The sequence below is a fragment of the Quercus robur genome, chromosome 9 (assembly GCF_932294415.1).
Source record: "Quercus robur chromosome 9, dhQueRobu3.1, whole genome shotgun sequence".
Taxonomy (NCBI): domain Eukaryota; kingdom Viridiplantae; phylum Streptophyta; class Magnoliopsida; order Fagales; family Fagaceae; genus Quercus; species Quercus robur.
The window spans coordinates 19,416,194-19,438,563 of NC_065542.1; the positions used below are offsets into that span (position 1 = coordinate 19,416,194).

The following is a 22,370-nucleotide window of genomic DNA, read 5'->3' on the forward strand; positions in this document are numbered from 1 at the left end:
CTTCTTTGCCTTCTCTATGTGCTGTATTTTTAATGGCTCACTATTGAGAACAAAAAAACATCCTTCTTTTTCCTTTATGTCACATTGTGTCCATCACGTATTTATAGATTATTTTGCCAAAAATTTGATCATGGTGAAATAAGATAAGACATGATATGAAAATAGTTTTTCGTCAATTTGATACAGAAATAGTTGCAATGAAGATAAATAATTGTGACTTTAAAATTACATAGTATTTTAGTTTAAGCAGTCTTTTGGGGTTGATTTGTCGAATTTGTGTTGGGTTTATTTATTTATTTATTTTTATTTTTAATAAGATTGTAAAGTTTTCAAGATATCCTAAATTATTTAGTAAGAAAACCTATTTATATTATATTAGAAGTATGTGATGCATGTATATTCTGGTAGAGGCATGGAGTAGAGGCCTTGCCTTTTTAACAACAAAAAGGCAAAGAAGGAATATTATTAGCAATCTTGATTCGATTTACACATATAATGTAGTTGATTCTAATTAGTTTGGATGATTTTATTAATGTGCAACTTTTTAAAGTTTTTTTTTTTTTTTTTCTTTTTTAAAGGTACAATTATTTTTACGCAATAAGCTAAATAAGCTGAGTGAAAATAAGCCCATCCAAATTCACATGGTTCCATTTTGATCTTTCTCCATCCTTTTGTACAATGTCAATTTCTCTGGTACCTTAATTTCAACTATACTGTGACAAATTCGAGAATGTGATGTGTTATGATGATAGTGACTACACTTTTTAAAAAAAACCCTTTCACAGCTGTGATCTTATATTTTGAGCCCCGCATCAAACATGTGTGGTGGCCCTTCTTCAAGTGTCAACATTAACAAGATGGGTTGGAGTCTCATATTGATATATATATATACATATATATATATAGTTTTGGTATGGTCGCTTAGGCTATAAATCAACACATGATTAAACGACTTTGAATGCATTACTAAAATCTAACTTACTTAAACAGACAGGACTAAATTATATGATTTTTATCATCTAACTATCTTTTTTTAACAATCCACAATATGGGTGAGAATTCTTATTTTCGTGTCCTCCAAGTGTTGCACAATGAAGAAGAGCATAAGAGATTTTTTTTTTTTTTTTTTTTACAAGATAAAATTCTATTATTGCCTAATCTAAATGTGTATATATATATATATATATATATATGTGAATTTCTCTTTTAAAGACTTGAACCACAGTCTTTAGCCTTTCCACCTCACAAAAACTTTATATTTGTAAAGTAATTATCACGCCAAAGGTGTGCGGCAGTCAAAAGAAAGAATATGTACAACTGCAAGTAAGTTTCACATTTCTCTGCCTACAAACACAATACCTCAAGGACGGTATACCAAAAAAAAAAAAAAACAAAAACAAAAACAAGTTTTAATCTCAAAATATTGAAGTTGTTTATAGATTATCGACAAACTAATCAGAGTCAGTCATATATATTTTTTTCTGTCATCTTTTTTTATCAAATGCCATACTCTCTATTATCTTCTTAATTACATTTTTATAAGTCTCGATTAATGTTCCTTCAGGTTTTTTATTATTATTATTATTATATATTTTCATTCACTCGACTTAAATTGACTCATTCTTTTTCCCGAGGCATACCCTCCCAAAATTTGAAACAGGAGTTGAAGATTTTACCGTCTAAAGTAAGTGAGCTGGTTAGGTAGCTGAGAATAAAATACAAGTTCTTCCATCACATGGTAGACTACTTTTGCTATTCACCTTGGCCCCTTTCCGACATACAACGTCAAAGAAAAGTCCTCCCTCTCTCAATTTCTTCCCACTAACCCAATATATAATTGGTAAGCGTATTTTTGTGGCCCCTAATCTATGAGAAAAAAAAAGATTTGAATCTAAAAAAGTTTATCATACTATCCTCTGTAAATAATGCACTTACAATGTGATTAAAAAAATTAATAATTCTTGACTTACCAAAAGATTTTTTTTCCTTTTAATGGATTTATATGTCTGGAAAATGTTTTACTCAGTTGCCTTATCTTTCACGGGATTGAGCTTGTTTAATAAAAACATAAAGTGGTCTTTCCACATTAGATAACTTTTAAAAGAAACTTGACCCAAATTTGATGTCAAAATAAAGAGTTGCCATTATGGTAGATGTAAAAATTTTCTAATTAGCAATAGTGATGTTGTTGCCTGTCTCTTTATATTTTAGGTAATTGTGGTCCCTAACTTTTGATGTATCATTTAATTTTGGTTTCTCAAATTTAAACAGTTCAATTTGGTCCTTGAAATTTCAAAGAATACTAATTTGGTCAATTCAATTATTTTTCTGTTTACGTGATTAAAGGAATGCTCTGTTTTTTAGGCAACAAATTAAACTAATTACATATTTAAGGAACCCAAATCGACCAATCTCATATTTAAGCGACCAAAATTGAAATTACCCCACATTTCATGGACATAAATTGTTTTGTTTTTTAAGGTTCAAAGATCAAGTCCAAAGATTTTAAATTCAAAGACGAACCAAAATCAAACTTAGCAAAAACATTTTAATATGTTAGGCATTCCCTTGTAACACATGATTGAAAATCTGGAAAAAACCATGGGAACTAGAGTTAGTTAGTAACTTTCAGCATGAAAGTTTAATAATCGGGAAAAATTGCAAACTAACACCAATCCCTAAACAATTTTGTTAGTTAGCATCATTTCCAAACTATTTAGGAAACTAACATCTTGATTCTGTAAGGCTCGATTTTGGTGTGCTAAATCGAGTATAAACAACTCGATTTCAAGTGGAACTTGAGCCTTAAAGACTCGATTTCTCCAAGCTACCGATGGGTGTTCTTTGTTCTTCTTCGATAAACACTAAAGAGTTCTTCGATAAACAAGACACCAACCCAAAAATCAAGCAGAGAGAAAAACCAGAAATCAAGCCCCAACCCAAAAATCAAACAAAGAGAAACCGGAAACAAACCCAGAAATCAAGTTATCGTGGGGTTCTTTGTCCTTCTTCAGTCCGTCAGATGAAGTTCTTCTTCTTCATTCTTCTTCTTCTTCACTTAGTCAGATTTTCTTCTTTTTGCAATATTGAACTCAAGCTCTAAAGGCTCGATTTAGCACAACAAAATCGAGCCTTACACGCTCGAGATGTTACTTTCCTAAATAGTTTGAAAATGGTGCTAACTAACGAAATTGTTTGAGGATTGGTGTTAGTTTGCAATTTTTACCTTAATAATCATACTCTCTCTCTCTCACCCCAAGATTATAATAAAATATTTTTTTTTTCTTTTGTTATTTTTAAGGATCCTGACCATTGTGTATTCACCAATATATTTATATAGAGTAGAAGTAAATACACATATACAGCTCTCCAAAAGGTATTTATTAAAATGATAAAACTTAGGTACAATACTTTAGTGCTGTTCATTAGGTTTCCCTCTTAAGATTCGGACATGTGACTACTTAATTAAAAAATACACTTCCATCCCATGAAAAAAAATCTATATAGCAGAATCTTAAAAGGAGAACCAAAGAAATAGCACATTAGTACTGTACCTAAGTCTTGCCCTTATCAAAAATTATTTTCTATAAAACTATATCATTTTCCTTTATTTGGTAGCAACCTTAAATGAGTTGAAAAAAAAATCTCTTGACTTCCTTTATTTAGCTTTCTGTAAAATAGAATTATTTTCCAAAAAGAATTAGTAAAAAAAAGTCTCTAAAAATAAGCCATATATACATATATATATATATATATATATATTTTTTTTTTTTTTATCAAAGATAATTTTCCTTTGACTTATTTTTCATGACGTTACTAAATACTAGAAAACACGAAAACATAATTTAAATGAAACAAACGAAGTGTGAATAAAAAACATAATTTAAATGAAATCTCTTAAGCTTGGATTATCATTTCAAAATCATAGTATGAATTACTGGTGCTTGCTTTATCTTACTGAAATGAATTCTTCCTCTACTAAAAAGTAAAAACATGAGAGGTACTCATTTAACCTCAAAGGCAAGAATAATATTATTCCATTTCACCAGAAATTCACTCATTATAATTACATCTTACAGTTGGAAATTAACCCTGAAAATCAAGGAAAAGGAATTAGTGCTCCCATCAAATCCCCAATTATCTCATCCGTTAACCATCATTAATGATCATTACCAATGCAATTATACTCTTCTAGTATTCCTCCGATTCCATAATTGCATTTTGTATGGCACAAAGATGCCCCTTCTCACCTAAACATATAATTGTACTTGATTTTGGGACAAATATTCTGGGGTCCATTTTAACGGTCCAATAGTGTGATTCCAAGTTGACTTGTGCTATGGGTAATACTTATAATACTCAATAGTTTGATTTGGACTCATTAGGGGTTGCTTTTCTCTAGCTTAGTTGGTGTAATCTCCTCTTGCAGGGGAACTAATCAAGCTTTCTTTTCAGACCCAAAACCAAAGAAAAAAGAAATATACAGACATTTTTAGTTTCTTTGATGAAATGATTGTGTCATTTAGAGGTGACAATTTGTGACAGATTCATCGATCAACTAAGTCTAACATGAAAATTTGTCATTTAATAGAATATTTGCCAATCCAAAGATCGAGTTAATTAAGGTCGGTCTGGACATGCCCAGTAGTCTTAATCATTGTCTGTTTGTCTCTACCAACCCATTTACAAGCTACTTCCATGCTATGCACGTTGTACAGTACAAATTGTAGAACAAAGTAATTTGGAGAGAAACTTTTCAAACTTATCATATATCTTTTTTTTGAGTTTGAATTTTGAAAATCTAACCGTTGAATTTCATGCTCCTTATGTTTTTAATATACATGTCAAATTCCATTCAAATCAGATGTTATTTAGTATTCGATCAATGAACTGATTCTTTATACACAATTTTAGATTACAAAAACTTGAAATTTTAACACTTGTTTGATGACATAGCAATTAATCTTTTTGAAATTTTGCAAGTATGAAGGATATAATAAGAATATGTAATCCAATGGTTAGATTTTCAAATTTCACACTCAATATAAAAATATATGATAAGTTTGAAGGATTTCTTTCTAAACTAGTTTAAAGAGAAACTTTGTTCTAGACTGTATAGTGTATAGTACTAAAAGATAAGAATTAATAGAAAAGTAAAATTTTGAAAAAGGAGGACCGGCAAAGAATTGTTAAAGACATTCCCTCCTTTGTCTTTTTCTTTTTCCTTTTTAAAAATAAGTCGGCAGAACTGTTATTATTTAAAAGTATATGATGAGAGGAAACATAGGCTCTCAAAGAAAACTACAAACAAAATATTATCAACAATAGTACAATTTGGATACATAGTTACAAAAAAATAAAACGTAAAGAGGCAAAACTAATCATAGAGAATAAAGAATAGAAGATTTTCTCAAAAACTTTTTGCTTAAGAGCCAAGTAAAATGCAAAAATTATTGCTTTTCGAGCCAAAACGTCTAGGTTGGAAGGGACAGTGACTCACAAGGGGCAAGTAGAAAGCTCCAAATGGAGTAGCAAGAGACCCACAATTTCGAACTCTATATTAGAAAAAATAAGAAACCTACGAAAGAGACATACAGAGATCCTCAAGAAAGACGGTATGGCAGAGACTCGGGTGTATGTTAGTAGCAAGACAGACTAACATTCACCAAAAACAATCCCCATTGACTTCAAAGAATTATAGTTTTCGTTTCATTAAGATATTTCAAAGTTTTTAGGGTAATTTCATCATGTAATTTTAAAATATTTTTCACCTTTTTTTTGAAGGTGTTGATTTGAATTTGATACATCAATAATTTAAATAGATTAAAAAACAATAGTAATAATTAATATTTGTTTAAATGTTAATGCCACTGTAAAATTCAATCCACCAATCTCAAAATTTCAAAATGGATGAATTGGAATTTAAAATCTTCATGATAAAGTTACAACTAAATTTATTTATTATTGCTATGAGGAGTTACTGACTTGTGCTCCTCTTTGTCCCTTGCTCCCTTTTATGCCAGTTCTTTCTTTGTGATCTTTTGTTTTTTATCCCCAAAAAAGAAAAGGGCCAATTTCATTTGTACTATTTTAGTCTATTATTTGCGAAAGTAGTAAGTAAATGGCTTGTAGTAAGATAGAGTCCACCGCTACTCCAGTCTTGGGCAGTTCTTGGTAGCTTGTTTTGGGCCTTTAGGTTTAGGTAGTGAATTTTGACGCTTTTTGCATATGGCTTTTAGATTTCATGGTAGATTGGGCTTTTACGATTTTGCACCCACCTAAGCAATCTGGTCCATCTAATTTGAGTTGGTTTGTTTTTATAAGGGAAACGATGGTTCTGGATGATTAGATCTACTAAATTTGAGACTTCAAGAAAATAAAGAACTAGTTATGGGATATGGATTTCCTCAAACTGATTTGGGGGAAAATTTCTCAAACCCAACATGTGTCAATTTAAAAAACTATCCACATATATTTTTAGTCACATGACCTACTTAATAGTTAATTGAACTTTTTAAAAAAAAAATATATATGATTTAATGAATTGTGTGAATAGTCTTATGAATTGCCACATAATAAGTTGGATGAGATTTCTCAAAACTAGTTTAAAATAAAACTTTTTCCTCAATTATGATGATTTAGTAGATATAAAATAATGAATGTAGTTATTTGCCCAATCGGTGTGAACTTACTTAGCACGTATATAAGTCTATCTAGTTTGTTGATCTTTGAGAGAACAAACTAATGAGATCCTTGGTGTAACTCAGCTTATGCATTGCGTACCTCTCATGGACTTATAAGCATTACAAGTTGTGGGAGCGAGTGATTCGAGCACATTTTTGGGCTATGGGCCCTGTCTGAGGATGATTAAAGACCCGATGATGATTAAAGATCCATGTGCGCGCAGACAGGAAGATCGAGAAAGAAAGGAAAATCGACACGTGAATTGAGGATCCCGAGGAGTAGAGGCATCTCAAGAATATTTTAAGTAGTCAACCGTACTGGAAAGATGAGCTCCAAGGAAGGTAACAGAGCCATGTATACAATGGAAAGAAAAAATATCTGAGAAGGTGATTGCCAACTCCACATTTAATACACTGCACCAACTGAATTGATTGCATTTATGGGGAAATGACACCTGAACAGTGTCTTCATAGCTCACAACCCCTCCTACCACCTCTAGAAGGATCTTGATGGGACAAGCATCCAAAGGATTCACTAAGAATCAAAATGGAGGGCTGGGTTGTATTGAAGGGAATTATATAAGGAAATAACCCCCACAAAAATGGGCATACGAGATTGAAAGAAAGCAAAGAGAAAAGAAAATACTAGAACTCATTGTAAAAGGGTTTTACTTGATTAATATATGAACAATATATCCTCGAATTTGCTCGAGGAAGGATTTCATGTTGAATTTATGTCTTTTTCCCTTTTAACTTAAGCTTAATCATTCTTGAGCCTAAATTTACGTGGCCTTGTAGTTTGCCTGTGAAATCCACTCTTTAACAAATTTATTGTTTTGGGCTTATTGGGCTGACCCACATTGTTCTTAGTGGGCTAAAGCCGTGATCTGAGTCCTTACACAAGCCTATTTGCAAGGTAACTCATGGAGCCTAGAGTAAGTTACTAAAATGCCTTTTATGCCCTCTATATCACAAATCCTATATCTTTTCCAAGAAAAGATACACATGAATAGATTGACTTCCCTAAAGCCCCCTCCTACCACTTCTTTTGTTTCATTAAAAAAGAAAAAAGAAAAAAGTAAAAAGAAGGTTCATGTGTATCTTTTCTTTGCAATGATATAGGAGTTACACATGAACTTCCCTAATGCCCCCTCCAACCCCTTTTTTTATTTCATAAGAATAAAAAGGCTCGCGTGTATCTTTTCTTTGCAAAGAAATAGAGTTACCCATGAACTTGATCCATGTGTTTGGGTTTCATCTCTATAATTTTTGAAGTTTTTAATAGGTCCAAGAATTTTAAACAGTGTCATCAGCAATTAATAATTTGATTCTTACTATTGGAAAAATTCATTTTGGTTCTAATTTATTAATGGTGTTAATTTAGTTTCTCCACTTCCAAATCAAGTTAACATATCCTTGAGTGAGAAATAGTTTATCAAACAAAAAATAACATTGCCTTCATTTTATAAGGTTTTTTTTTTTTTTTTTTTGAGGAAACAGTAAAACTTATTAAAACACCAAAGTACAATTACAAAATGGCCTAACTTTTGCAATAATAGCCTAAACAGGCTTATAATATATTACATGACTAGAGTATCATTACAAAAAGGCCTAACCTTTACAGTAGTAGCTTGGGGTTATAAGGACTGAAACTCTAACACACACATTCAATGTGGTATAAACATCCCAAATTTTTTTTTTAAGAAACAGTAATACTTATTAGAACACACAAACACGAAAGTAGTATATAGAGATTTTTAAACAAGCTTATAATATATTAAGCCTATTTAATATATCAATTTGGTCATTTTATAAGTTAAATGACCAAATTGATAGGATTAATAATTAAGGGATCATATTAATCTTTGCCTGATACTTTGTGGACCGAATTAATAATTTTACCTGAAAATTATAGTAATTGCCGTGTGGACCAAATTAGTAATTTAATCTAAAATTTATAGTGATTCCCATTCGTATAAAAAAAGGAACTAAATAAATGGTGAACCAAAACTAGTTCTATTTGAGTTTCCAAAAAAAACTAGTTCTATTTGAAATTTGCGCCAGTGCCAATTAAGAAATAAACAGTATATATGCAAGCTCAGTACTATTCCACGTACCAAAAGCAAAATCCTTATAATTAGCATCCTTGTACAGTAGAAGAAAAACCAGCTGAAATCTCATTGACCATATATCAACACTCTATTACTATACCAATATAAACACCATCCTTTTGTTCAAAATTCAACAGGAAAAAAAGGGTATTTTTTCATCGTAATATATCATATAGAGGGATATATGTTCGGAGGTTTAACTGTACATAAATTACTCAACACTTGCCTGACCACTGGCTGCCTCCATCACACCATTACGTATCTGATCACCAATATCCCTAACATGACCAGGGCCATGAGGAATAAACACAGTAGTGTTCTTTGAAGAGTTGCCGAGGTCTTTAATCGTATCAAAGTATTGAGTGACCATGATCAGATCCATCACTTCCTTTGCCGAGGTGCCCTCCACCTTGTGAGAGAAGTTCACAATGTTCTCTCTCAAGCCATCTGTGATTGCCTGCCTCTGCCTGGCCACACCAACACCACCTAGGTATTTGGCTTCAGCTTCAGCTTCTGCTTTTTTGACTATGAGCACCTTCTCTGATTCTCCCTTGTATACACTAGCTAGCTGAAGTCTTTGAGCTGTAAAAGTGAAACAATATTAGACTAGTTAGTTACATACAAACTCAGGATAATGGACCAGACTTTCTTCAACTTCCATCAGTAGCAAGAATAATGGTATGTTTGGCACGTCCTGGTGTTTCTGAATGAGACATCCAGGGTTCAAATCCCTCCATCCCCAAAACATAAAAAAAGAAAAAGAAAAAAAGAATAACGATATGTTTGGAACAGAGGGAGAGGAGAGGAGAGTAGAGGGAAAAGTGACTGGAATATACTAAAATTTACATTTTAGTCATCTTCCATTCTCCTCTTCTCTACTCTTCCCTCATCTCCCTCCATCCAAACTTTAGGGTATACGTTGGTAATAATTGACCACTACAGATACATTGAAAGTTGGAACCCAAAAACCCAAAAAAAAAAAAAAAAAAAACTGAGAAAACGTCCAAAATGGAGTGCATAAAGTGACAAACAATGCCTGAAGGGGACTGAAGCTAGTATATGTTCCCATTCTGGAACTCATGAAGATGATGTAACAAACTTTCAATTATAAAATTGCAGTATTAATGAATCATGTACAAGTATTTGAAAAGTCTGTTGTCAGAATAATTGGAGATATTATGGCATACACTAGCCCAGGATTTATGATGTACTTCTTATAGAACAAAGGAAACAATGAGAAATGACATTGAATTAAAGAAACTAACAGGAAACCATGAGAAACCTAATTTTTCTTTCATTATTGAGCAAATACTTTGAATCTACAAATTGATGATGGGGCCCAGCCTTTGATAGATTGCTCCCAATTGAGAGAGAGAGATACCAAATACATTTCCCCGCTTACCATGGTTGGGAGGAATTAAATAACAATCTTTTTTTTTTTGCTTTATGATATATAGTCCAAAATCTTCTATAGGAGATTTCTTTAAATTTGGCCCTCAAGACCAGGAGCGAAATTAAGCTTTTATTCATGCAAGTAGCCTGTCATGTACCACTAATCAGTCAGACATGGTCGATCTTCAAATACTTTGTACAAAAACACTTGAACCTAAGACCTAATTTTTTTTCCTTTTTTCCATAAGTTTTTTTTAATTTTTTTATTTTTTATATACATGAACCCCCAAACCTAAGACCTAAGTCAACCAACCATCCCTCCCCACTTACAACAGGAGCAACATCCAGTTGAGTCTCAAAATATGTATGTTTCAACAATATGTTAAAATGAGAAATCAAGTCCAGATATACTATTCAGCAAAAATAAAAATAAAAAAGGTAAAAAGAGTAGGAAAATGTAAAAGGTTACCTGCATTTATCTCATTCATTGCCCTGCGCACAGAGGGATCAGGTATTATGTCAACCATTAACATGTGTTCTATGCTATATCCATATGCTCCCATCACCTGAGCAATGATTTCAACTTATGATGTATAAATCCTTATGCATTTACACAAGGTGGCAACATATTTCATAATGGAGAAAAAAAGCATAAAAGCAGATGAAAACAATTTTATCTTTTGACGGATATTTCACCATGTCAAATAAAACAATTTAAGCAATGGCACAATAAGTTGCTATTAGCCTATAGGAGTAGCAGTCCAGAGTCCAGACCAGATGATTTGGTGAACAATTCACTTATAAGTTATGAAAACATGTAGAGGCCAGCGCACAAGAGCCTGAGAGAGCAGTCTTTCTCTTTTCTTATTTTTCCTTTTAATTTCTTTTTAATGAGAAAATTTCCACAAAAAAGATGCCAATGTGCCGTCACACAAGTATGCAGGCACATAGAGCACTAGTTTCCCTTCAAAGTTCTTAGTATTCTAACATTATTCCTACCTTCAATTGACTATCTCATCAACATGATATTTTCAAAACTTATTTAACACCATTTATAAAGAAATGAAAGATTCCACATCATAAAATTTCATATGTTAAAGCAGGAAAAGATGTGTAGTGCACAATTAAGAAGAAAGCATCCAGTTATGGAAACCGAGTGAAGCAAAACAAGAAATCATAGATTTCTAGGAGACAATAAACAAGCAAGGAAAAAGGGCCCAAATGCAACAAGACATACAATTAACATAATATACATGTGACATTAAAAAGTAATTGAAAATCTAACAAAAAGCATCCAGATACCTTCTCAAGTTCCTCCAAGACAGATTTAGCAACCTCGCCCTTTTGTTCAAAGAGATCATCCAAATTCATTCTCGGAACTAGAGCTCGAACAACTTAAAATGCAAATGAAAAACATCTATGAGAAAGGGCAAAAATCAAGAAAGAATGGGAGAGTTTATACAAGAAACAAGCTGAAACTAAGAAAGTTACCATCGAATACATAAGCCTGGATCTGCTCTTTGGGATTTTGCAACTCATAAAATGCATCATCAGCATTTTCTTTAATAACTCGGTATTGAATTGAGCAAATCAATTGCACAAAAACATTGTCCTGTAGAATCAGTTGTTATAACTAATTACTCTGATAGAACAACAATATGTCTCACCTTACAATAGATATTGTGAAATATACCTACAAATAAAATAAATAAAGCTGCTATACCATACTGACAACTCAAAATTTTAATATACCTTACAATCGGTAAAGCTCCGTGTTGATGTAATAATATTTAGACCAAGTTATCCAGCTTATTTTTTAAGCCCAATAAACCAATGAAAATAAGCTGTCCCAAACAAGCAGATGGAAAGAGAATGCTTCTCGAAGTTCAAATTTTATTTGACTTGAAGGGGTAGCATTGTCCTAAACCATATTCTACATTCACCCTTCTTAGAAGAGCATCCTCAAATGTGCACAAAAAAAATGTGTCACACTCGATGTTTTCAACACTTACGTAAAAAAATTCTTATGTTCCCCCCTATTTAGAATTCCACTAAGAAGACATGAATACAGGTACGGGTATGACAAATTGACACGAGCAATTTCTAAAAAATTATAACATGAAATGGCTGATATGACACCAGTATGATACAGGCACACCACCCCAAATGAAGTGTCCGCATTTCATTCATGCGTTATGCACAGGAGCTCTCGCCTCCTCATACTCACAATCCTCCCACTAATCTATTAGTTCCTTATGCACTAAAACAAACAAACAAACTTTACATTACATTTATGAGTTATGACCCTCTAATTGAAAAGGCACAGTGCAAACTCTGTTTTCCCCTATAAAAAAAAAAAAAACGGAAATTCTCAACTGCTACATAATTTCCACAAAGGAACCACCAAACAAATTTCAAACAAATCCATTTCATGGTTCCAATTACAATAACTTTAAGCACACAAATTTTTTTTCACAATTGTTGACATAACATGTCGCTATTGGCGCATAATGAAAATAATATCAGCGATAGACCTATGTAGAAGCGATGTTGCTCCAATCAACCTTAACAAAAAAACAAACTAACAAACTCTGTTTTCATTTCCAATCACAAGTTGTGACTCCACAAATTCAAAACCTGACCTAATTTCAAAACAATGTCCGAATTCTCCAAATTTTCTCAACAACCAAAAACGACGCCATTTTCAGCGTAAAACGCACAATAAACAAAGATTCGCAATCTAAAAAATTCCAAAAAAGAAAATCGAAATTTCAGTGAGACCTTGGTTTTGGTCTCGATTTTGACATCGAGAGAGGAAATTCTGGTGGAGAGATAACCGGCGAAGCATTGACCGGCGAGAGGGTTGAAGAAGTGAAGGCCAGGCTCAGCCAATCTCTCGAACCGGCCCCACCTCTCCACCACTCCTACGCTCGCTTGCTCTACGCACCCACAAAACACACACGATACGTTTCCCATCTCTCTCTCTCTGTGTTTGAATTCTTTCTGAAACTGAGACCAAGTAACCAACTTTCTCAACCTGAGAGTCTCTGTTTCGTTAACGAATAATAAAATGGTATTTTTAGGGAGGGTACTGATAGAAAGAGAGAGAGAGAGCGAGCGCGTTTTTTCCTGGGTTTTGTCGTCCGTGTGATTTGGATATTTCTGTTGGAAGTGTGTGTATTGGTGGTGATAGAGTAAGGGCGGTTACACTGTGGGGTTTAAAGTAGGGATATATCGGGTCCGTTACGTTGTTTTGAATTTTAACCGCTTTGACCAATCGGATCATGGAGCGTTGTTCTGCGGGTCTGCCTTATAAAATATAGTCATATAGGCTTGATCAATTACTAACTTTTTTTTTTTTTTTTTTTTTGAGAGAGTTTTAACCTATGTCGTCCGCTCCTGATAATAGCTCTTTATTATCAGACCAAGACATCAATCAGTTTTTGGTGTAGGCGGGGATCAATTACTAACTTTGAACAAGGTGAATTTTTTTTTTTTCTTTTCAAGATTTTTTATTTAATTTTATTTTAAAATATTATTCAAATTTAAGCATTTGACAATCTTATGAATAATGGGATTTATTTATTGTTTGTTTGTAACATGGATAAATATTTTTGGAGTGGCCTTGAGATGTTGACTAAAGATTTCCAACTAATGACTTTATAGATTTCACTATGTGTGTGACATGCGGTAAGAATATCCAAGAGAATGGTGTGTGTAAGGATGAATTCAAGTTACACATGGTGTGACTTTAAGTAATGTTACGTCACCCAATAACTTGTTAATGAATTTATATTTTGAAAATTTTACTGTTGGATTATATATTCTATGTGTTCTAAATATGTATGCCAATTTTTATACCAATCGAATGTTATTTACAATTCGATCTATAAACTCATCTTTTATACATTATTTTAACTACAAAAAATTTGAATTTAAAAAATTAATTGATGACATGGTTATTAATTTTTTATCACCTTGAAATTTTGCAAGCACAGAGAATATACAAAGATAATGTAATCTAACGGTAGATTTGTCAAAATTTGCATCAAATTTAAAAATATTGAGTGGTATAACATTACTTAGAGTTACACCATGTATAATTTAAACTCAACCCATATATATATATATATATATATCTATGGAGCCTTTTTGACATTAGTTTCATTTTTTAGTTTTTATGTACATTTAAAAAAAAAAAAAAAAAACTTACATTTCAAAAATTTTCAAGATACAAGTATACTTTAGCACACTTTTAGCAAAAAATTAAATAAGTTGTTCTTAAACAAACACTTGGTGTATCCGATCTTCCTAAAGCTTATTTTAAAAAGGTTGATTTTGGCTTTTCATCCAATGAAATTCAAGAAGAAAATGAATGGTGTTTGGTTTTCATGATGAAACCTAGATTTATTGTATGCATGGAAAAAAAAAATTCAAATAATACAATAGTTACAACTTACGACAATGAGAGTGGGGGATTCAAACCATAATCATTTTCATAAAGGAGATGAGATAATGGCAATGAGTTACAAAACTCTTGGAAAATGCATGTAGTTCTAACTCAAAGAACTTTGAACCGACATGTATACTAACAATTACTTGATAGATTAGTGAGCTGAATGTAGCAAGGTTGGCTGTGTCTCTTGCCATATTTGGAAAGAGACACTTACGAAAAAGAAATTCAAAACAGGAAAAAATGATTTTCCATTTCTACTATTAAAAAAAAGAAAAAGAAAATCTCAAGTATCAGAAATTTACATTCGATAGCTCAGTATTTGGACCTCATATGGCCACGCAAGGTTGGCTGTGTCTATTGCCATATTTGGAAAGAGACACTTACGAAAAAGAAATTCAAAACAGGAAAAAATGATTTTCCATTTCTACTATTAAAAAAAAAAATTCTCAAGTATCAGAAATTTACATTCGATAGCTCAGTATTTGGACCTCATATGGCCACGCGCTGTGAGAGGAAAGATAGATACATAAGATTGTACCCCAGGATTGAGATGGCCTGCTTCTCAAACCAAACTTATTTGCTGAGCTTTAGACTGGACCACATTGATAGGAGAGTTTGTAATGCCCATCTATATGTACTGAATTGTAACAAGAAAGCTCTAGGCCCAACTTATTGCTTTTAGAGTTTAGAATGCAACCTCTGGGCTGAAGCCTGTAATTTCATCCAAAAAAGAAAGAAAGCCTCTGACTCTGAGTGGGTGCAAATGTGTGATGCACTAATGTTCCAATGTAGATAGGTGGCTCGTGGACATTTTTGCTATGAACGATCCAAGTAATGAGCCTTTTTCCACCCAAACAGATTGGCTCAATTTCTGAGGCCAGATGTCTTACAAGAATGGCTTCAGGTTCAGGATCCATCATGTATTGGGCTTTTTAGTCTTCTTGTCTCATGAGTCCTGCCTGATTTTGTTTTGGGCTTAAACGAATAAGGGCTTAAACTTAGGCCTGGATGGTTTAATGGGTTACTTTCAATAGCCTCTCATGGAGTAGTACAAAATTTGGAATGTTGTTATCATTGATAAACATATAGAAGCACATATATATTGAAGTTGTAATTTAGGCTAAACCTCTTTTAAAAAAAATTTGGAGATAAGACTGTCTATCTACTTTTCTCAAATCTTGTAAAAGTAAGAATTTTGTACACTTAATATCACTTTTTTTAAGACTTTGATTATACAAGCAACATACTTAACACAAAATAATTGTTACATTTGTACACTCATTGACATTCCGGTGATTGTAGAAGAAACATTCTGATGATTATACAGACAGCACATTTGACAAAATAGGCATACAGTTTGTTAATGAGCTTAATTTCTAGCTAGTACGTTTGTTTACTAATAGTTAATGATACTTTGTTTAGTTTGAATGTACTGGACTGCTAAAAATGAGTCCACTAAACTTATTAGGAATCCTGCCTACATCAAAAAAAGAAATTAATTGGTGTGTTGAACTAATGATAATAAATCATCAATTATATAGAGAGCTAGCACAGTCACAAATTTCAAAATCTATATAGTTTGTCAACTTGCTCTACAAGAACATGCACTAACGAGTAACGAGGGTATCCCTTTTATAATTTTTATAATATATACATCATTTTACTAATGTCCCCCTGCCCCCTCAGTATTAAAAAAACTTACAATACATTTATGCATGTGTAGCTTTGCTCTCCCTTTGAAAAAAGAAATCTAACTCTTCTCTAACAAAACCAATTACAAAACAAGAAGAATTGCAACTTGTTCTCTCAAGCTGACTTTCTTTAAAACGAATTTGGATGGCCAATGAGTTGAGACACCTAGATTTGCTTATTTCATAATGCAATCCATCACAAAAGTTCATAAACATGTGCAATAAGCCAATAACACCTCTAGCCAACGCATATACATCTCCACACGTGAAAATGCATGCCCAAGCATATATATATATGCAAGGTATGTGACAAACAAATCATCCAAAAGATTAATAAGTAATTGTTTTTAGAAACATTATTGAGTATTTTATATATATATATATGGCAAGGTTCTTGTACAATATAAGGTACCGCGCTACGAGCCTACGGGGCATTTTTTGCATGTAGGCCCATGCAGACATGTTTCCCTCCCAGGATGCATAACTTATCGAGTCAGAATCTTTATACCCATAACCACTACTTTGTTTATTCTATAGTCTATGCAATCCCCCATTTCTCATAATTTCCTCACATTCCCTGCATTTTCTTATATATTCTTGGAATCCAATCGCAACCAAGGAAAAGGAAAGTAAATTCATGAAAAACTTTAAAGAAAGATCAAGAAATATCCAAGTTGGCCACTACCTCCAAAATTGCATAATATCTCCAGCAAAATCAGACAAATGGGGCACCATCTATGATGCAATTGAGATTTTTTTGAGACCACAAGACAGACTATTTATACATCGGGTTTCTTTGTTATCAATGTCTTTGTAAGGGAAGCAGCTTGATCCGATCTAGATCTCTGTTTGCCTTGTTGGGGGGCAAGAACTAGACCAGACTTGTAATAAGCCATTGAGCCAGCTAAGTTTCTGATAAAATTCTGTATTTTTTAGAGGGGATCATTGAATGTGGAAAAAGAATATAGTTTTCTTCTATCCTAGGCATTTCTAATAACAAATAGCCTAATAATGATAAGCATGGTGTTGTTGACATGGCATCTTGGCTTAGTTTAGCAGACAAGTAAAGGCGTTCGTGTAGTCAGATCGCCCAAGCGATCATCGTCATTAACAACAACAACCAAATCTTAATCCCAATTTTTTTTTTTGAAAATAATCCCAAATTTTTTAAACCTGACTATATTAGTGCTAAAATAAACAAGGTAAGATGGAATTGGATATGCTATACTTCCGTAAATTATTTTTATAGAGGGTTTCCTATTTGTGAAATGAATTTTTTAGTTTATAATTTTAGCTCCCCAAAAACAAAATCATACACCACTCAATTATGATAGATAATGAAATACTAGTACTATACGAACTACACTAGCTTTTGGCCTGAGTCATAAAGCTAGTTTACGTAGTTAGGCATTCTTGCTTCGGATGAAAACTCCCAAGTTATCAAGAAGAAAACTGTTGTGTAGGAATATAGGTGAATGTACAACCTTTGCAGTAATCCAACTTCAGTCATGTTGTTTTTGTGTCATACAACTACAAGTAGACGCTTAATTAGATGTGTTGACAAAGAAAATAATTAACTACAAATATTGCAAGGACAAAAAATGAAAACTACAAAAATAAATAATGAAGTAGCTAGATAGCTAGCTAGTAGAGTGAGAATACAGATACTCTGAATTGTGGACTTGTGGTGAAAACTTTGTCAACCTAATTGGGTTGGAAGTTGGAAAATTAGATTTACATTGCATGCAAATTGCAAAGATACATCATAGCTAGGGAGGTGTACAAAGGCCCAACAAATTTCCAATATGTATATAACTCTTATAAAAAAAAATGTTTTAGTGAGGGAAAGGCTAGATATTTGGATCCACGTGACTTATGGAAAAGACCGATTAGTGTATGAGCTACAAAATTCTTTGACATATAAAATCTCTTTTAATAAAGTATGTATAAATTTGTGATGTCATGGAAGTTACAAGGAAAAAAAAAACACATTACTTTCTAAAAAAACATGTTAGTTTCTGAATGAAAATCTCGAATCCATGAGGAGTCCCTTAAATCTAGAAGGTGATACAATTCTGAAATTCATAGAGAAAAATAGACAAAGTCTGTATTTTTACAAATCTAAAAACTAAGCTGCTCTAGAGGCTATAATATGTTTAAATAGTAAAAAAGAAACCCTAAGGCGGTTAGGAAAACGTCCAGAAACCCTAATTCATGCTAATCACATAATTAGGTGGCAAAATAGTAATTTTTGCCAAAAATAGCAAAATTTAGATAATTGTGGAAATTGAAAATATTGTCTTTAAGAGACGTTCTAAAACAGATGAGACTTTATTCTGACTTTAAATTAAAAGTTATTAAGGAAAAAAATTATTAAAAATAGCAAAAACATTGTTTTCGGGGCTTTAACAAAGAAATTCACCTAAATTTGGGCAACCCTCAAGGCAACTGTCTCAAGTTTGGATCAAAAATTCATTTCCCATCAACTTGCCAAATTTCATGCAATTCTGACATCGTCGCCTCGATGGTCTCTACTAACAACCCCCTTAATCTTGTGCCTTGACTTCCAGTGCCCTTGGTACTCCAAGAAGGCTTGTGTTATCTATTCTACATCAATTGGAGATGTGTCATTCGCCAAAAGTTGTTTAATGAGAGTAATTAGACTGAAAAGTAAGTATCAAAAGAAAATTAATAGATGCTCCTTTGTGGCATTTAAGTATGTTGGACTTGTTAGCAGTCTTGTTGTACAACACTTCAATTGACATTTCTTAGTGTTTTTAATAAAATGTTTAGAATTCAAATCTCCCGCTCTAACTTTTTCTTTTTTAAAGTCGGGCTTTATTTTTTCGATAAGTAACATTTTAATTTTTAAGATTTTGCCACTAAATAAATGAAAAGAAAATCCAGCCACTACAACGTTGAACGCCAAAAGACCCTCATATTATTATGATTCCATTTTCATTTACTTTTTTTTTTTTTTTTTTTTTTTTTTCATTTTAGTTACTTTTTTTCAATTTTAGTCTAGTTTTTTTGCTGTTATATATATAATTTTTTTTTTCCTGGATATTCTTATTATACAAGTTGCAAGACAACCCGTACGTAAGAGGACTTCGTACATGTCGCAACTCGCACATGGTTTTGCACCAATCTAATGTTAAATCCTTAAACTTAAGATTTTAATAATATGTACCTTTGTTGGGCTGCTGTCTCAGTTAGCGTGAAATTTATTTGGTTTGTCTCTAAAAGAAACACAAAACAAAATTTTACTTAATTTCTGTCTTTTTTTTTTTTTTTTTTTTTAAATATCGTTTAAATATTAAAAATTTATGTTGTCCAATCGATTTAGAACATGACAGCTAATTGAAGAATATATGGGGCACGAGGTATAGCTTGGCTTTATAATGCAAGTGGAATTTATAAAAATAAATAATTATTAAGTTAGTGTCCAGGAAACTCACCTAAGATCTTTCTGGGTCAACAATATGATATTATAGGACTAATCTAATGTGTTATATTTTTATCTTTATTTGCATTTATTTTATTCAAGTTGAAAATTTTCAATCAGGTAAGTACCCTCTAAAACATTGAGATTTTGACAATAAAGTTTGTTACTTTAATTTAATTTTTTATATTTTGTAAATGAGGTAAATGTAATGGAGTTTAGATGAGTTGTTGCCAAAAAATAAAAAATGATAAATTGACTCTCTTTTTTTTAATAGATAATTACAATATACTGTTAAGTTTGCAGTTTGAACATTTTTACCCCTACACCTTGAGGTGTCAATTGACTCAATTCAGCTACATGGGCAAACCGGTTTTGAATAAATAAATTAGTAAATGAAATGGTGTTTCGTCAATATTTATTTGTTGAGCATATAGGTTATAAATTGAGGAGATAACTTTTTTCATCTATATTGAACATGAATGTGACGGATGCCCTCGGGACACTTGTTAAAAAGACATTTAAAAAAAAAAAAGTTTTGATACAATTTTCAAGAAAAATATACGAAAAAAAAATTATCAAAAAAAATTTCTTAAATCAATACCCTTAGGCCTTAAGGCATCTGTTAACTATATTATTATGAATATATGCCATCCAACTCAAATGATCAAATCTCCAGGCATTGTACTAAAGATATAGGATCAGTCTTATCTTCACAGAGGTTGGAGGGGTTAGTTTGTTCTCGTTGTGTGTCGCCAAATTAACCTTAATTTATACAGTGATGAAAAAAGAAAAACCGAAGTCTGAAATTTTCTAATGAACTGTGGTAGTTTCCTCTAACCACCTAATCTAAAATTATCAAATATATACCTAACCCTGTAATTTTGGAAAATTGGAATGACACTGTAATTTTTGAAATTATAGCATCCTTAAGTTAACTTGGTCTAAAGCTACTTCGTTGACCAATCAGTTGCCCCTCTATATATAGTCTAGCGCACAAGGCCAAGGCATCAATCATTCCAAGCTTGAAGGGCCTCTTCTACTTCTATCCAAAACCTATACCAAACCATTGAAAGCTGAAGATCAAAGAGAGAAAAAGATACCCTAAGCAAAATATGGCTTGCTGGTCTGCTGAGAATGCCACAAAAGCCTACCTCGATACTTTGAAAATGGTGAGTGTTCAAACCCTTTATTTTTCAACATATTTATGAACAATTATAGTTAGCTCAAATGGTAGTAAAGTTTCTTATCCTTCAATAAAGGGCTTCAAAGAATCCCATTGGTGTCATAGATTCAATTATTTCATATCCTTTTTCAATTTTAACTTACTGATTTTTGTGATCTTAATGTAGGGACAAAGAGCTAAAGAGCCAGATGTAGCTGAGTTTATTTCAGCAACAGCTGCAGGCAACAATGCACAATTGATGGTTGTGGCATGTGCTGGTGCTGCTGACTCCAACACCCTAGCATTGGTGGCTGCCGCTCACCAAACCGGTGGCCGTGTAGTTTGCATCCTTGGTGGGATTGAAGAAGTGCAGCTATCAAAGGAAGTCCTAGGCCTTGATGCATGTCATGTTGAATTTGTTATAGGGGAAGCTCAAAAGCTAGTGCAAACCCAATATAGGGAAGCAGATTTTGTGCTTATTGATTGTAATCTTGAGAACCATGAAGGAATTGTTAAAGCTGTGCAAAAGGTAAGGAGGCAAAGTGGTGTGGTTATTGTGGGGTATAATGCATTTTGTAAAGGATCTTGGTGGTCTAGTGGATCAAGAACTCAATTGTTACCTATAGGAGAAGGGTTGCTAGTGGCTAAAATTGCCAGCAGGTGTGAAATTGGTAAGAGTCAGTGGGTTGTTAAGGTAGATAAACTCACAGGTGAAGAGCATGTATTCAGAGTCAGATTCCCACAAGGGAAACAGATTGAAGCTTAAGTTTCTATTTATATGCTCCCTTTGGTTGATATTGGAGGACTCCTAATTTGCCTCCATTTTCCAATCAAAGATAATATCATGTACTAGAAGCTACCTTTTGAAACTCCGAATGTAAATAACAAATTATATACTTAATTGTAGTACTCTATTGCTGAAGTTGTTTGAGAAATGCATCAATCTCTCTCTCTCTCTCTCTCATTTTGAATAAAGGTACTTTGATCCAATAGACCTAAGAAATTGTATCTAAGTTTTGTTTTTAATATCTTTTATTTTCAATTGAAAGATTAAGTGGTCATTACCAATACGATTTACTATATATATAATATATCTATCATTGCATCTACTTCAAAGTTCAAACCATTTGGGCGAAAAGAAAAATTTGTGAAAATTTATCTTTTAAGAAAATCTTGAATGCATATAAATATGTGGACAAAGTTTGGAAAGAGAAAAAAAAAAAAAAACTCTTCGAATAACTTCCTTTATATTTTTTTATTGGATGTAAATTTTTACAATCAACTATTATATTGCATTTTCTTATTATATTCTCAATATTTGTAAAATTTCAAAAAGATAAAAAATCAATAGTAATATCATCAATCAAGTGTTTAAATAAATTTTAATTTTTTATAGTCTTAAATTATGCATAAAAAGTATGTTTATAGAT

General features: G+C 32.4%; 2 protein-coding genes across 2 annotated transcripts; one reads left to right on the forward strand and one right to left on the reverse strand.

The window, feature by feature from the left end:
• Positions 1-8,772: 8,772 nt before the first annotated feature.
• LOC126698992 (hypersensitive-induced response protein 4) lies at positions 8,773-13,341 on the reverse strand. The gene is made up of 5 exons (XM_050396540.1): positions 12,968-13,341; positions 11,678-11,798; positions 11,489-11,580; positions 10,656-10,752; positions 8,773-9,376 (listed from the first exon to the last, which is right to left on the reverse strand). Exons 1-5 carry the CDS (start codon positions 13,160-13,162, stop codon positions 9,006-9,008), a joined length of 876 nt encoding a protein of 291 aa, XP_050252497.1. The 5' UTR covers positions 13,163-13,341; the 3' UTR covers positions 8,773-9,005.
• Positions 13,342-20,769: 7,428 nt separating this feature from the next.
• LOC126699946 (uncharacterized) lies at positions 20,770-21,862 on the forward strand. Its single transcript, XM_050397916.1, has 2 exons — positions 20,770-20,947; positions 21,128-21,862. Exons 1-2 carry the CDS (start codon positions 20,891-20,893, stop codon positions 21,704-21,706), a joined length of 636 nt encoding a protein of 211 aa, XP_050253873.1. The 5' UTR covers positions 20,770-20,890; the 3' UTR covers positions 21,707-21,862.
• Positions 21,863-22,370: the final 508 nt, after the last annotated feature.